This window comes from Rutilus rutilus (assembly GCF_951802725.1).
Source record: "Rutilus rutilus genome assembly, chromosome: 4".
Taxonomy (NCBI): Eukaryota; Metazoa; Chordata; class Actinopteri; order Cypriniformes; family Leuciscidae; genus Rutilus; species Rutilus rutilus.
The window spans coordinates 10,678,107-10,693,904 of NC_140212.1; the positions used below are offsets into that span (position 1 = coordinate 10,678,107).

General features: G+C 38.0%; 1 protein-coding gene across 20 annotated transcripts in view; it reads right to left on the reverse strand.

Moving 5' to 3' along the window:
- grip1 (glutamate receptor interacting protein 1) overlaps positions 1 to 15,798 on the reverse strand; it is a 238,433-nt gene that overhangs the window by 97,799 nt on the left and 124,836 nt on the right. Inside the window, exon 1 of one of the 20 annotated variants that reach the window (XM_084407841.1) lies at positions 4,610 to 4,803. The exons of 18 other annotated variants lie outside the window; for them this stretch is intronic. In XM_084407841.1, the coding sequence (XP_084263967.1) occupies positions 4,610 to 4,727 (118 nt within the window). In that variant the 5' untranslated portion in view covers positions 4,728 to 4,803. Of the gene's footprint in view, positions 1 to 4,609; positions 4,804 to 15,798 lie in introns of those variants that run through there. One more of the 20 variants, XM_084407842.1, reaches the window with a different exon arrangement.

Below are 15,798 nucleotides of genomic sequence, written 5' to 3' on the forward strand. Positions count from 1 at the left end.
GACGACCACCTCAATCTCAATTATAGGAACCACACAAGAGTGTGAAACATTCCTAAATAACAGGAATCAAGTCTCTTGTTTGTCTCCCAGGATGGTGTAATAAATTTTCTAGGGATAGCATGACAGCAATGGCAATCAAACCAGTAGGATGCTTTATGCTTTCTCAATACAGCTCTGAAGGTAAAAACTGACTTAATGGGAAACCTCTCTGCAAGGGCGGTCCCTGCATTTACATTTGCACGTGGATGAACACATATAATTGGCAATGGCAGGTGTTGATGTGCATGGATGCATGTATGATTCAACACGACATACGTGTGCAGAGGTCTTATTAAACAAAATTGTGAAGCTGCGAACATGACGGGATGGGGGTCCTGCCAAATCTGTCATTGGATGGTGAGAGCGTTCATGGCAACTGCAGTTGGACAGATGGAAAATACACTTCAAATCTGCTTGGCTCATCAAAGAATCTATTATTTTTCCTTTTGACCTGCTGACTTGGAGGTGAGATGTCTTCTCTTAATGGCTCTCCCGAATAAGACATATTTTTTCTTAGTAAATCTGAAAAATTGAGAACAGTTTTATAAGACCATTATTACTAAAAGAAAGAAAATGTCATTCCACCAAAAGAGGATATAGCTTAGCTGTCATTATCATGAACGCTGTATATCTTGAGGTTGGGATTAACCAGACCATGAAAAATCGAGCCACCGTGTTTTAGACAAGCAAGCTAGAGGCAGGCCGGGAACATTTTCCCCACAAAGAGCAAAAGCAGTGAACTATTATAAATGAGCAGTAAAAACCCTTCAGCCTGTAAAGAGCAAAAGGAACAATGGCGGGAGCTGTCCATCAGCAGTGGTGCTGAAATGGCGAGGATTACAGTTTCCCTTATGTGTTACATTAGCGGCCTCTAGCGGTGAAAATGATGAACTACACTATCAATCAAAGGACTCAAACAGATTTAATACTGCAGGGTGGCCACAATTCAAGCCCTATTTACTGTAGCTTCAATAAATCAGGTCATAAAAAAAATGCAAAGCTTTTAAATACATATATAATTAACATTTTCAGCCCAGATAAACAGTATACATCCTTTTGCACCTCATCCCACTCGATCGGACTGAAAACTGGGGCTGTGTGGGCCATTAGAGTAAACAAACATGTTTGTGGGAGCAGCTTGAAATGATGCGTACTTAGTGCCAGTGCACATCATTCTGCTGGAAGAATCTATTTAAAAACGAGTAGGGTACATGATGACTCATTTATACTGAGGGCTGTAATGTAGGCCAAAATAAGTCATTCCTTCTAAAAAAATAAGACCCTGTCATTTGATATTAAGATTAATTAGAGCAGTTGATACTTTTCCAATCACCAATAATACAGTTTTAGTGTGATCAATGTGGCCTCATCTTCACAGGAACTGAATCTGACATGGTCTTCTACCAATTGTTGTCAATTAACTTGAAATTGTGGCCTTTCTGTGAGTTTAATTAATCTTTAATATATTATTATGATGCATGGCTTTCCCAAGCAAATCATAAAATATTATTTGGAGAAAATCTGTATCTTATTTCTTCCCACTTACAGTTAAAAACAGTAATTGGAGAGCCTAAACTTCATAGAATCTGCTTAAAATAATGTTGAATATCTTATTATCCTGTTAACTTTGACTGTTTATTTTCTCTCAATTTGATCTAATTAAGTTAAGTGACAATATAGCCAGCACAATAAAGCAGGCACATAGACATCTCTCTCTGTCTCTCGTTCTTTCACTATTGTGGTTTCAGAGAAAGCTCTATATTGATTCAGTCTAATGGAAGTAAATTGAAGCCCAGGCCATTACATGCAGAGTTTGCATCACAATGTTATGCAAATTAGATGCTTCTAATACGTCTTCAGGGTGCCATTATAATATGAAAATATATATTTCTTATTTACATGGATATACTTCTCACACTGTCTTATTAGTTGTGAAGCAAAAGACTTCAAAAGGGTGATGCCGCTGCATTACCCAACTGAACTGCGTGGCAACCCCAATTATCTGTGCAACCCGATGGATAGTGCAGAAAGAATCTTGTTACTTGGTTTACTTTTGCAACCCCTGATAGTGCTGCGCAAACTAAAAATTGGCCAAACAGAAGTGTAGTGATGATACACCCTGCCCTGCTTTTGGCTCTCAAAACAATATTTTGAGTAAATGTAGTCGCATCTTGCCAATAAATATATACAGTATCACCACCTGATGCCATGGAATGTGGCACTTAAAATTATACAATGTAGCAAGACTCCCATAATATCCTCTCATTAACGTCATTTATATCTTTAACAGCAGATGGAATGTAACCAGTTCAACTGACCTGATCCGAGCATTATTCGAACCAGGGTCTCCAGCGTGGGAGTCAGGCGCTCTATAACAAGGTGCCTCTTGAGATCAGGGGAGTGAGGTTTACACGCACAGCCCTTACTGGCCTATGACAGTTACAAGAAGAACTTGGGAAGTTTCACAAACACCACCATGACATTGTTTCATGAGCTCAGCAGTTATCAAACTATTAACATCTATAAAAAGACACTCGGTTGGCATTCCACTACTGCAAGACTGCTAATGCTGGGACCCAGTATCTCCCAGCGGACATGACTGGACAATTTAAGGATGTGTGGGTCCCAAGACCACTTTATCCCAAAGAAAGTCTTCCATCAGGACCATTTGCTACTTAGGACAGACAGTGTTGGGGTAAAGTTACTTTTAAAGTAATGTGTTACAATATTTCAAGTAACTAACTGAGTTACTTAGCTACTTTTTTATGGAAAGTAATGGGTTACATTATTTTTGCGTTATGTTTTCTTGCTTTGTTTCTTTTTTAATAATAAAAAAAATCTATTTTTGGCAAATGTAAAGGCCCTTTCACACTAAATGTGAAATGAAAAAGCTTCAGGCTGAAGGAAGTGCAAACTCACGTCTGTTAATAAAGTGAGATTAAATACATAAAGCATATGTATTATTTAACACATTTAATTAATGCAGGTTTGTGTAATATTCTAAGTTTGCGTTTCAGTTTTCATTCATTTTGAGGAACACTGATGTTTTTGTGCAAGTAAATGCTCACATTTAGTCTAGAACTACAATAACCATCATGTTTATACAGCACACACAATGCCTCTGCACTTATGATTTCTCTCAACATGCGGACAGGGTCACAATAAATGGGGAAGCACAGTAACTTGTAGACTCAGATATTTTGTTGTAAATTTAAAAGTAATGCATTACTTTACTAGCTACTTGAAAAAAGTCATCTGATTATGTAACGCGTTACTTGTAATACGTTACCCTAACACCGCAGGACAAATGCCAAGAAGAAACAAACAGACCACTCACTGTCTCGCATCCGATGGACGGATCACTGAAGTTAAGGTTCACAGCATAAGTAGCCTGCATCTGACTGAAATTATTATTTTGCAAGACCAAAAGCCCACAGATGTCCTTGTCAGACAGGCTAGTCTTCCAGCCAAGGTGCAGTAATAGGTCTAGTCAAGCATCACCATCTCACAGAATTGACTTAAGTGGCTTTTTCCAGATGAAAGAGCAGCAAGGCAAAATAGACTGATAGGGATTTAAAACACAAGAGCGCTGAGTGTCGCACTGTCGCTACACAAGAGAGCAAAATGAAACTCTTCTGCCGGTTCGGAATGTCGCTCGCAATCAGTTCCATTGTTTCAGGCGGATTGTACATCATTCCCGATGAAACGCTGATGACGGTGATTTCTCAAACAAACACGGCCCTGTTTCCCACAGGAAAGAGTTAACAAAAGAATCTCCACCATCCCCTCCCTTTGAAGGCCACATCAAACATTAAACGCATGCTGTTTGCTCAAGAAGTCTCTCTCTCGCTCTGATATATGACCCACAAACCCTTGCAGAAGCATCATGATCATTCTCTGATCCAAGTGGATTTTGAATGCAACTTTGTATCTTTGAAAAGTTCTATAATTATATGTGTAAAAAAAAATAAAAAAAAAAAAAAACCACACATACACATTCTCATGGTCAGTTTAATCGAATCGCAGGTTATGTGATTCGTATAAAAAATGATGTCATCTATCAATCCTCATGTCGCTCAAAATCGATATGACTATTATAACTACAGTATTATCATTATGTCTCTTTTACATATTCATAAAACAAAAATATTATCACTAGACATGCACAGGTAATTTTAATAAAAGACAAATGAAATACAAAATAAATATAATTTAAATATCTGTATTAACTTTTAATGAACTAAAAATTGTAAGGCAACAATGTTACTTTCTTTTTTAAGTTAAACCAACAACCATTTGGTAACGAGGGGTTCAGAAGGTAATACCATAGTACTTTGTCACAGAAAGTGATGATACTGAATGACAAGCATATTTACTATTCTATATATCTATTACAAAGTTATTTGTCCAAAACCTTTTTGCTCCTGTACTTCAAAACCTTTAATATACCTTTCCTTCAATATTACTGACCTTGAAAACCCCACTGTTGCCTAACACTTTCATAAAAATGACTCTGTGATCTACATCAAATTACAGGCATATCAGTTTTCCTTCCAGCTCCTGTTCTCACCTTGACTGACAACTTCCTCTCCTTCCTCTCCTGCACCTGCCGGTTCCTCCTCAGTGTGACAGGGTCTCCAGGAGAGCGAGAGCGGGACCCCGGCCCAGCCGTGCAGCAGCCGTCGCATGATTCTGTGCTCTGACCTGGAAGAACAATCCCTCAACCTCTGCGCCTCTCTAATCGACCCTCTCCTCTCCTAAAACAAGGGCTAATTGATAGACCCAACACCATTATGCACACATAAAATCTCTCTTGCCTCCACAAGAGGGCGCAAACGTAGGTGGAGGGGATTTTCACGTGTGCACTTGAAGGTGGTTGCCATGGAAATAGTGCGGTCGGTCTCAAAAGGGCGGATCTGAGAACAGCAGCGCGTGGCTTACAGGAGTTGACAGGAAGTGTGGTGAGCCGCCGGCAAAATATACGAGCAGAAGTCCCTCTTTCCAAGTTTTCGTGTGTGTGTGTGTGTGTGTGTGTGTGTGTGTGTGTGTGTGTGTGCGCGCGCGCTCTGAGGTGAATAATATGGAGGAGTTTTGAACAAGCAACATAACCGCATGCAAAGCACAGGGTAACAATATGCAAAGCAGCTCATGAATATTATGCATATGAATGATTTCTCTTCAGGGTGGCTTTCTATGTCTGCACCATATGGATTTAGAGGGAGGATGATGGATAGGATAAGCACACAAGTCTAATGACTTGATCATCTGACTCAGCAAACGCACACAGCGCTGTTAATGCACTACGTTGTGTGTGTGTTTTTGTGTGTTTCATTGACTTTTCCCCATCACAGTCGACGGCTGCAAATGAAAACCCCTAATTTAAAGGTCAATTGACCCAGAATGCTTCCTGTATAAGACCAGAACACAATGAACCACTGCAGTGAAGGGACACAGTCAAACAGAGAGAGAGAGAGAGAGAGAGGTGGAGTGAAAGTGAGGGTCAGGTCAGGCACAATTAAGCAGGCCAATGTTAACTGATCAATCGAGCTCTTAATGATGTTGAGTTCGCTGCGACAAATGAATATGCCACTGACATTTTGATAGTGGTTTGCAAATGAATGTAGAGCTTACGATGGCCAGCAGAGGGAGCCATTTTACTTGCTTAGTTCTAGTGTGTCTCCTGCCATACTCTGAAAACTCACTTTAGAACACATTTAAAAAAAAATCATATATATATATATATATATATATATATATATATACATATATATACACATACATACATACATACACACACACACACACACACACACACACACACACACATACATATATACATATATATACATATACAGGGGCGTCAGTTTGTGTTGAAAAGTGGTGGGGACAAAAAATCTGATGAAAAAACATTACAGCAGGACGGGGAAAATATTGAATAAGGGCGCATCAAAAATGGGCATAGCGTAGGCCAGACAAATACTGTCATATGCCACAAAAAAAAAAAAAAAAAAAACAAAAAAACATCCAAACTATTTTAAAACTATAAGATGGCACGCAGGCCCTCTCTCTCTCGCACACACACACACACACACACACACAAAGCCAATTTTTTTTTTTTATTGATCTGTAAATTACTTAATCGGCTATAATTAACTAAATCAATCACAGTGCAAATATATGCTATATAAAAACTCCCCTACCTGTACTGTTGATCAACATCTTCTCTTAAAGTTGAAAATTTTTAAAACGTCAAGAAGAACTAACGATGTTAGCTGGCTAATACATGGATGAATGAAACCTCCTCCCCAACACTTCGAGGTCTGAACGTAGCACATCATGTCCATCCATTCCTGCTCAGGCCAGAGCGCAAATCCATGAAGCTGGAAAGGAGCGGTAGTCCCATGGAATTTCTAACACGTTCTAACAACGTAGAGTCAGGGACGCGGGAAGTGGGGGTGCCGTTTTCACAGAATTGTAAATGCAACGCATATGTTAGTTCATTAAAAAAAATTTTTTTTTTTTTTTTAGCATTTAGTAATTTATTTGTAATAAACACTTTAACTGGGCTATTTAAAAATTGTTATATATGTTAAATTATGATTTTAAAACAAGCGCAGAGTGTATTGTGTGTGTGTGAAAGAATTTGTCCGCAGCTGCAAAAAAAAAAAAAAAAAGTCAAAAACCTCACTGTTAGTGTTTTGTAAGGAACAGGCAAATATGTAAAATATAGCAGGATACATTTTAATTGTTTACTAATAAAACAGTTATTTTTTTTATGTCAGTGTCGGCTATAGCCATGAAGTTGACGAATCGCGATCTTCGCAGCGCCAGAGAGAAATGCACATTTCATACGAATTACATAAGCAGCGCAGTCTGTTTTCTTTCGTTTTGAATTGTTCTGCTTTAAAGTAGACATTTCAAGCTATCTATGTCTCAGGTCTGTGAGGCAATAGGCTACCTTATAGGCCTACGCTGAGTTTCGGTTGATTATGAGACGAGCTCCAGGTTCGCCAGCGCCTCCGTGTCCTGATTATCTATTTTCTAATAGCCTATATTTAGCTACTTCTTATTAAATCCAGACAATTTGTTGATGAAACATCGATTAAAATTAAGATACAATTAATACAAAACGAAATTAAATGTAAAGACAGGCTTTGTGCTTTCAGTTTGAGGTCTCTGTGAAAGTTTAAAACATTCGTTTAGTGCCGCTTTAGACGCGCTCACGTCCATAATGGAGAACTGTCTGTAAAACATTTTTTTTTTTTTTTGTGAAATAAATTTCTAAAAAAAATGCGACTTAGTCCAGTGCGACTTAAGCTATAGGCCTATATGTTTTTTTTGTGTGAAATAAATTTCTAAAAAAAATGCGACTTAGTCCAGTGCGACTTAAGCTATAGGCCTATATGTTTTTTCTTCCTCGTGACGCATTTTTTGACTGATATGCGACTCTGGAGCGACTTATAAAATAGGCTACGGTAAGTTATTTATTATTTTTGTGCAAATGTCCCATCCTTTAAGGATTAATTTATGTCCCGTTGACCGGTCCATTGCGTTACGAATTAGGGATGCACCGATGTGAAAATTGTGGCCGATACCGATAACCGATATTAATATTGCTGTTATGGCCGATACCGATATTTACCGATGTCGATATCTCTGTATAGAAAACAAATTTTAATGATTATCAAATAAAGAGCTATTTTCCAAAACACATTTTTTTTACTTTAGAAATGACTGATATTGGGCACCTTTACCTGTGTGCAAAATATGTCACACATACACACATTGCATTGCATATAATGTGTGCTGGTCAACTTGTCTAAAATTAAGAAACCCTTAGAAAACAGTAAAAAAACCCCCAAAAAAACAGGAACATTTGTACAATTAAGATAGGCTACTTCATTTATTATTCCAATATCCAAATATTATTCTAAAAAATACCACAGGGAAAAGGGCTTCTTGTGACTGTCTTTGCGTTTGAACATTGCACATTTTAAACAGGACACGCAGCTGAATAAATGTTAGCCAATACAAACATATTTATAGAAAACAGTTGACAATGAATAGACAGGAGTCCAATAATAGCATAACGAATCACTTATTCTAAAAATAATAACAAGTAGGCTATAAGACGAATCCGACATATGGGCTGTGTTAACAGTAAAACGTCCGTCATTTAACGAATTTTAAAAACACGGATGGATAATACAAAATGCTTTCTGACATTTTGACAGAAAAAAACAAACACAAAATTTAAACTTAGCCCGTTTTCATTTTACAATTATCTTCTCTCTCTATGTGCGCGCGTCCGTGTTTGTGAGAGAGAGCTCGCGCAGCATCGGTAGCCTACTTTTTTAATCCATAAGTAACGAACGCGATAGTTTTCATACAAACTAAATATGTAACATAATTAGGTAGGCTACTTTAGTTATTATTAACACAATAACACATGAAAAATAGTGCTTTCTGCTTAGCCCGTTTTCATTTTACAATTATCTTCTCTCTCTATGTGCGCGCGTCCGTGTTTGTGAGAGAGAGCTCGCGCAGCACCGGTAGCCTACTTTTTTAATCCATAAGTAACGAACGCGATAGTTTTCATACAAACTAAATATGTAACATAATTAGGTAGGCTACTTTAGTTATTATTAACACAATAACACATGAAGGCTACGTTTCTCAACACTGAGAATGAATAAATAAACGCCTGTTTCTCCACTCGCGCTTATCAGAATCCACAAATCACACGCGCTGTCACTTTTGAGAAAAATCAAATTCGAATGGGTATCATATATCAAGCAATATATTCAAATATCTACGAGTCAAAAAACGATCAGTCAAAAATGTGTCATGAGGAGGAAAAAAACATAAGTCGCACTGGACTGCATTAACAATGTTACGGACGTGAGCGCTCTCGGCACTTAAAAACTGCTTTAAAACTTTCACAGAGACCTCAAGCAGAAAGCACAAAGCCTGTCTTTAAATTTAATTTCGTTTTGTATTAATTGTATCTTAATTTTGATCAATGTTTCATCAACGAATTGCATTGGATTTAATAAATAAAAAGTATATATACTAGAAAATATTTAATCAGGACAGAGGCGACGGCGCGTGAACCTGGAGCGCGTCTCATAAATGAACCAAAACCTAATTGTATCTTAATTTTGATCAATGTTTCATCAACGAATTGAATTGGATTTAATAAATAAAAAGTAAATATACTAGAAAATATTTAATCAGGACAGAGGCGACGGCGCGTGAACCTGGAGCGCGTCTCATAAATGAACCGAAACCTACCTGACTCACAGACCTGAGACATATATAGAAAGCTTGAAACTTCTATTTTTAAACAGAACAATTCAAAATGAAAGAAAACAGACTGTTCTCTGCTTATGTCATCTGTATGAAATGTGTATTTCTCTCACATCAACCTCTTCAGCTTCACACATTAAATATCGGCCTGTTCACATCGGCCATATTTTGACATCGGAACGATACCGATGTGTAAAAAAATGACCATATCGGCCGATATTATATCGGCGGCCGATATATCGTGCACCACTATTACGAATAAAAGCAGAATCAATAAAGTCAAAAATTTTCTAGGCTGATATGGCTAGGAACTATACTCTCATTCCTGCGTAATAATCAAGAAACTTTGCTGCCATACCATGAGTGCAGCAGGCGTAATGATATGACGCAGCGCCTGAAAATAGTCCCCAGCTCGGTAGCCTATTATCAGGCGGCAGGCGCTGCGTCATATCATTACGCCTGCTGCACTCATGGTACGGCAGCAAAGTTTCTTGATTATTACGCAGGAATGAGAGTATAGTTCCTAGCCATATCAGCCTAGAAAATCGCAACTTTTAATTTTCCGTCGGTTTTAGTACATGATGTAACTACAGAAGAGTCAAGTTTTAAATAGGAAAAATATCGAAACTCTTTGTTCATTTTTTTGAGAGAGATGCTAATGGTCCTGTCCGGTTCAATTCATTATGCTAAGCTATGCTAAAAGTGGTACCCCCAGACCCGGAGATCGGCTGAATGGATTCCAAAACGGTAAAACTCAACTGTTTAACTCTGGGGGAGTTAAACAGTTGTAACCTATATTAAAGGTTACAACTTTATTAACCTATATTAAATTGTTTACAGGTAGCCTACCTACAGTAAAAAATTTAAATGTAAAATATGTGATGATAATATTGATCGAGCAATTGATGAAAGTAAAAATATATGCGCAGAATTGAGAAAATAGTATTTATGGAGATAAATCGTAGCCTATCACAGGGCAAACGTGAATGTTTGCGGTGCATTTTATGCAAACAACTCTAATCATAGTTGTAACTCTATATTTACAGTAGGCATAATTGTCATTGCGTATGTGTATGCAGCATAAGTCAAATACAATCTTCTGTTCGTGAATCATTAATCTGACTATGCATCTGTGCATTTAATTGCCATTGGCTCGTGTGATAGCAATATGGATTTTAGTAATATTTTAAGTGATAATTGATAAATAAACCTTTAACATTTCTTGGTTCGCTTCATTTTTCAGAACATTTTAACCAAATGCTTTCAAAAAGTGGTGGGGACAAAATCAGCCATTTCAAAAAGTGGTGGGGACATGTCCCCAGCGTCCCCAGTGTAAATGACACCTATGTACATATATACACATATAGGGATGTTCGCCGGAGTCAAATGTGACGTCACGATATGGGCGTGGCCGCGAACTGGTTGGCAGAAAGAACCAACAAGTCGCAGCAGTCTACCTGTGTTTTGTCAGCATAATGTTAATTCTTTGTCCGAAGAAGCTAAAAAGAGATATAATTAAGCTTTTATAACCAGGGTTCATGTTCTCTGCCTGATCCATATCACCTGAGTGAGAATTTTTTGTTGTTCTTTGACTAACGAAGTCAGCAAATTCGTTGGATTTACAGCTAAAAAATGTGGCGGCACATTAGTAAAGAAAGCATCTGTGAAAGCAGCGCAGTTTGAGTGTTTCGGAACGTATATGTGATCGGAGAGCAAGATGAGGCCCTTCTCTGACTGCGTTTGAATGTATGAGTTAAGTATTAAACTGTTGGTGAGATGAGATGCGATAATGCAACGCTGACATAAACTACAGTACAATGACAGTTGCACAGGTGTTGGGAACCGGTGAGAAAATGTCCGGTAGCCTACCCGGTCACTTTACCAGTAATAACAATATTAATTTAGTTCTGCTTAACGGTTCCTGAACGCTGTAACTAACAGCTTCCCAGCCATCAACACAGCTGCGTGTGATTTGTTTACATGCGAGCTGCACTAGGTCTATATCTGTATTCTAAGAGTTATTATTACTTGTATGGATCTCGTTAATAAATTGACAGAACTTAAATGTGTATCCTTACAAGTTAAAGAAGAAATGTTTGTGCAATTCCTTTTTTCACCTTTTATGAGGCCAAAAAAAACTGTCTGGTAAAAAGTCACAGTGGCTGGTGGTCAAAAAAGTTAACTTCAGGCCCTGTATATAACATTGGTTGACACGTAAAAATGTATTAAAATACAATAATTTGCCCTTAATATATAAGGGTATGTACACAGATGATACACACAGTACAGTACCCAATCTTGTCGATCACACAGCACGATACAACCATTTTTCTTCTGTGTTTGCGCTGCGCAGCAAGCGGCCATTACTTTTCTTCTGCCAACCAGAGCGCGTCGTGACGTCACGGCGAAGATCCCTATACATACATGCACATATATACATATATACATATATATGCACTCATGGTACGGCAGCAAAGTTTCTGGATTATTACGCAGGAATGAGAGTATAGTTCATAGTAGTGATGGGGACGAGACCGCCTATGCCGAGTCCGAGTCAAGACCGAGTCTTTGAAGGGTCGAGTCCGAGTCGAGACCGAGTCCGTTGGTTTTCAAATTCAGTCGAGTCCGAGTCAAGACCGAGTCTTAGAGGAAGCAAGTCCGAGTCGAGACCGAGTCTTTAGGAGTCGAGACCAAGACCATAAAAACATGTCAGTTTTCATATTCATGATTTAATATCATCCCAGTTAATAATCAACAGTTAGGCCTACAGACTAAGCTAGATTGGGAATTGTTTAGAGGAGCAGTCTTAACGTCTTAATATGGACTATGCTTTTACTATCATTAAAAAAAATCCCTACCACATGCATCATCTTCTGCCTATTTTTCTAAACTGCTTCAACAGTGCTGCTCTGTCATCAACATGTTAAGCCCACACTGACTTTTTTAAATCAGAAGAGTCAAGTTTTAAATAGGAAAAATATCTAAACTCTTTGGTCATTTTTTTTGAGAGAGATGCTAATGGTCTTGTCTGATTCAATGATCTATGCTAAGCTATGCTAAAAGTGGTACCGCCAGACCCGGAGTTCGGCTGAATGGATTCGAAAACGGTAAAACTCAACTGTTTAACTCTGGGGGAGTTGTAAAATGAGCCTATTTCCAAAAAAAGTGGAGTATCCCTTTAAGCAGCACAACTGTTCTGTTAACAGAAAACTATTATTTTGAATTATAATAATATTTTAGAATATTGCCATTTAAACTGCATTTTTAAACAAATAAATGCATATAGTATAAATTAAACCTGGCCCGATTTCATTAATATTCAATATAATGAGTCACTCAGCCCAAGTGGGATGGCTGTGGAAACACTTGCTGGCATCAGAGACAGAGCATGGCCATAATAAAGGAATGACAGACAGGGCCCATCAATCTTCGTCAATGTTATTACTGAACTCTCGGCTCGGCTATCAGCATATCTGCATTTAATCAGGATCAAGGCCATCCAGAGGGCAGATGACTGTGTGTGTGTGTGTGAGATAGAGAGAGAGAGAGAGAGAGAGGCTGGAAGTTCAATAGACCTGCACAGCCTTGAACATCTTTGCCGATAAGAGCCTTGACAACATTTGACCTCTGCGGCGACACATCGCGCAGATGCTCTACTGCTGTTTTATCCTGCACACACCTGCTATCATATGCTAGTGCCCTTTAAGCTCTGTGAGAACTCGAACAAAGGGTTTTCTGCAACACTGTTCACTGGTCCAAGCTGAGGTTCATGATGCATTTGACTGATATTAAAGTTATCCTAGACCCTATTCACTTTCTTAGTACACATTCCTGATCTTATCATGCATGATTCCACAGTGCACACTTCTGCAAAGTAAAACAAAAAAGACATTTCCTTTCAGCTGATGTCTCTTCTGCTAAGATGGAGGAGAAAACAATCTTAGTTCATGTTTTACTGTTTAATGTTTTACAAATTACTGTTGTAAGTACCAGGGTTGTTATTTTTTAAACTAAAAACTACTAAATTGAAATGAATTGAAATAGAGCTGAAATAAAACAAAAAGATAAGACGAAAAACAACTTGAAAAATTCAAAAGTAAGTGAAAAACGTTAGCTTAGCAACTAACAGAAATAAAATAAGCTGAACTTGAAGTACTAAAATTACGTTATTTTATTTGATAGGCCTATATTCCACCAAATCTTCTTCTAGGCCATTCAGTTAAAGATTTTGGCATAGTGTACATAGACTGTGCGGTTAGAGAGGAAAAAAAGCCCTCAGTGGGCAAATATTTCCCCTTGAAAAAGTTCTAAAAGTACATTTCTGACACTAGTCAATAGAATAAATAAAATAATATTCAATTATATGCAAAGGATATATTGATATGCTTGAGATTAACCTTTAGCCTCCACGTCCAGGTCAAAAAGCCTCCTCAAAAGTAGAGGACTCACGAGGGAAGCAATCAGCAGCAAACTCTCTTTCAGTTCCCACTTTTCATGATCCAATCAATTCCCCATGGATAAAATCAAGTCCAATCCAACACGGTTTTCCTCCCTTAACAGTTTTTCACTCAGAAATACATAATTTCTAGGGCAGTAAAATAGTTTGTGAACATATTGCTGTAACTTGTAGAATGGAAGCCTAGCAAGCAGTAAAAAAAAATAAAAAAATATATCAACATATAAAATGTGTTATTGCACTTGACTGCATTCCATAAGATGTTTTTGAACCAGTTCACAAAATGTAACACCCAGAATGTGACAGTCTCTGAGCTCATGGGTTCTTTGGTCAGTCAGACACTATTTCCGTAGCCTTAGGGCTGTAGATAATTGCTAGCTGGCCTCCAGCAACAGTAAAGTAAATCACATCTCCATTGGTTTGTCCTAGCCGACTGACATGAGTCTAAAAGAGGTGGATGACCTCTTTACAGCACAGCAGATGTCTTGGTGGGAAAAATACAATAATTGCAAATGGTGCATTATGGGTGCAGTCGGCATCTCTCTTGCTAGTTATTCCTTAAAGCTTTGACAGGGGAAGCCAAGCAAAGAGTAAGACTGGCATTATGCAGGCCCGCCACCCCCATGGACTGATAAGCACTTCCTGTGCAAGGGGGGGAAGCGGTTATTTTCAGGGCTGCACGCCTCTTCTTTCCCAACCCCCAGATCTTATTAAGACCCAGCCAGCTCCACATCAAATGATTTCAGACTTCATAGTGCCTCCTGAAAGACGCTCCACAAGGCATTTCAGAGATTTAGACATCTTATTTCAAAATGGATTAAATATAAGTAAATAAATATTTTAGAATAAATATCAAAATAGAAAGCCATGAAGGTGCAAATAATAAATCTCATTGACATTTTTTTTTTCCAGACCAAAATTAAATAGGTCACATTAAAAAAGTTCAGATTTACATCCACCAAATTGGAATGACGGGCCTATTTCTAGCAGTTGGAAGTCCAAAACACTCCCTAAAATCTGTCTTGCACACAAGAAGAAAATTGTCAATTTACTCACCCTCATGACATTCCAAACCTGTATGACATACTTTCTTCTGTGGAACATTAAATATGGTATTTGGAAGAATTTTTAACCCATTTTTTCATTCAGTAAAAGTCAATGGGGTCCAAAACAACAATGGACCCCATTGACTTCCACTATATGGACAAAAACAGATTTTTCGAATTCTTTTCTTATCTTTACCGAAGAAAAAAAAATCATACAGGTTTGGAATGACTTGCGGGTGAGTAAATGATGTTCCTTTTCAAATGAAACATGTACACTGATGTCACCCATCAAACCACTGACATCACAGCATGACCTTGTAACCTTTAACTGCCTGTAAATATTGAGTCTTTTGTAGTTGATGTCATCAAGTCATCATAAAGAAGACAGGTCTCTCATTGATTCAAAAGTGTGACAGACAATGATGTACTTTAAATATTAAAGAGACTTACCTAAATGGTGCAGAGGCAGCAATGACAGCAAGAGAGGGAGAGAAAAAAGAGAAACATTGTATTATTGCAAAAACATCCCAGTACACTACATGTTATAGTTTCCCATCAGAAATAAAAATCACAATTAGATCTCTTCAATATCTTTAATAAAAAACACTGTAGATGCATTCAGATGCATGATTGTGTACTCTGATGTTCATTCATATCATCATCCCACCTCATAATGGGGAACTTTCTGCTGGAATGACTAACATCTAATAGTTTTCCATCTCAACGCACAGAACACCATAACCACCACCACGCACACGAAGGAAGAAAAAAAAGTGTGACTATTTTCATCTTTCAAAATGTTTTTCTACCCCAACGACTTCAGTGCTCGTGGCTGAAAATGCTAAAGGCAGGAGAGGAGAAAATGGCACATGATTTGACAATCAAATTTGCCTCTTGCTAATCTGAATCCGAGAGCACCAACAAATCAAATCCAGCATGCATGCGGTG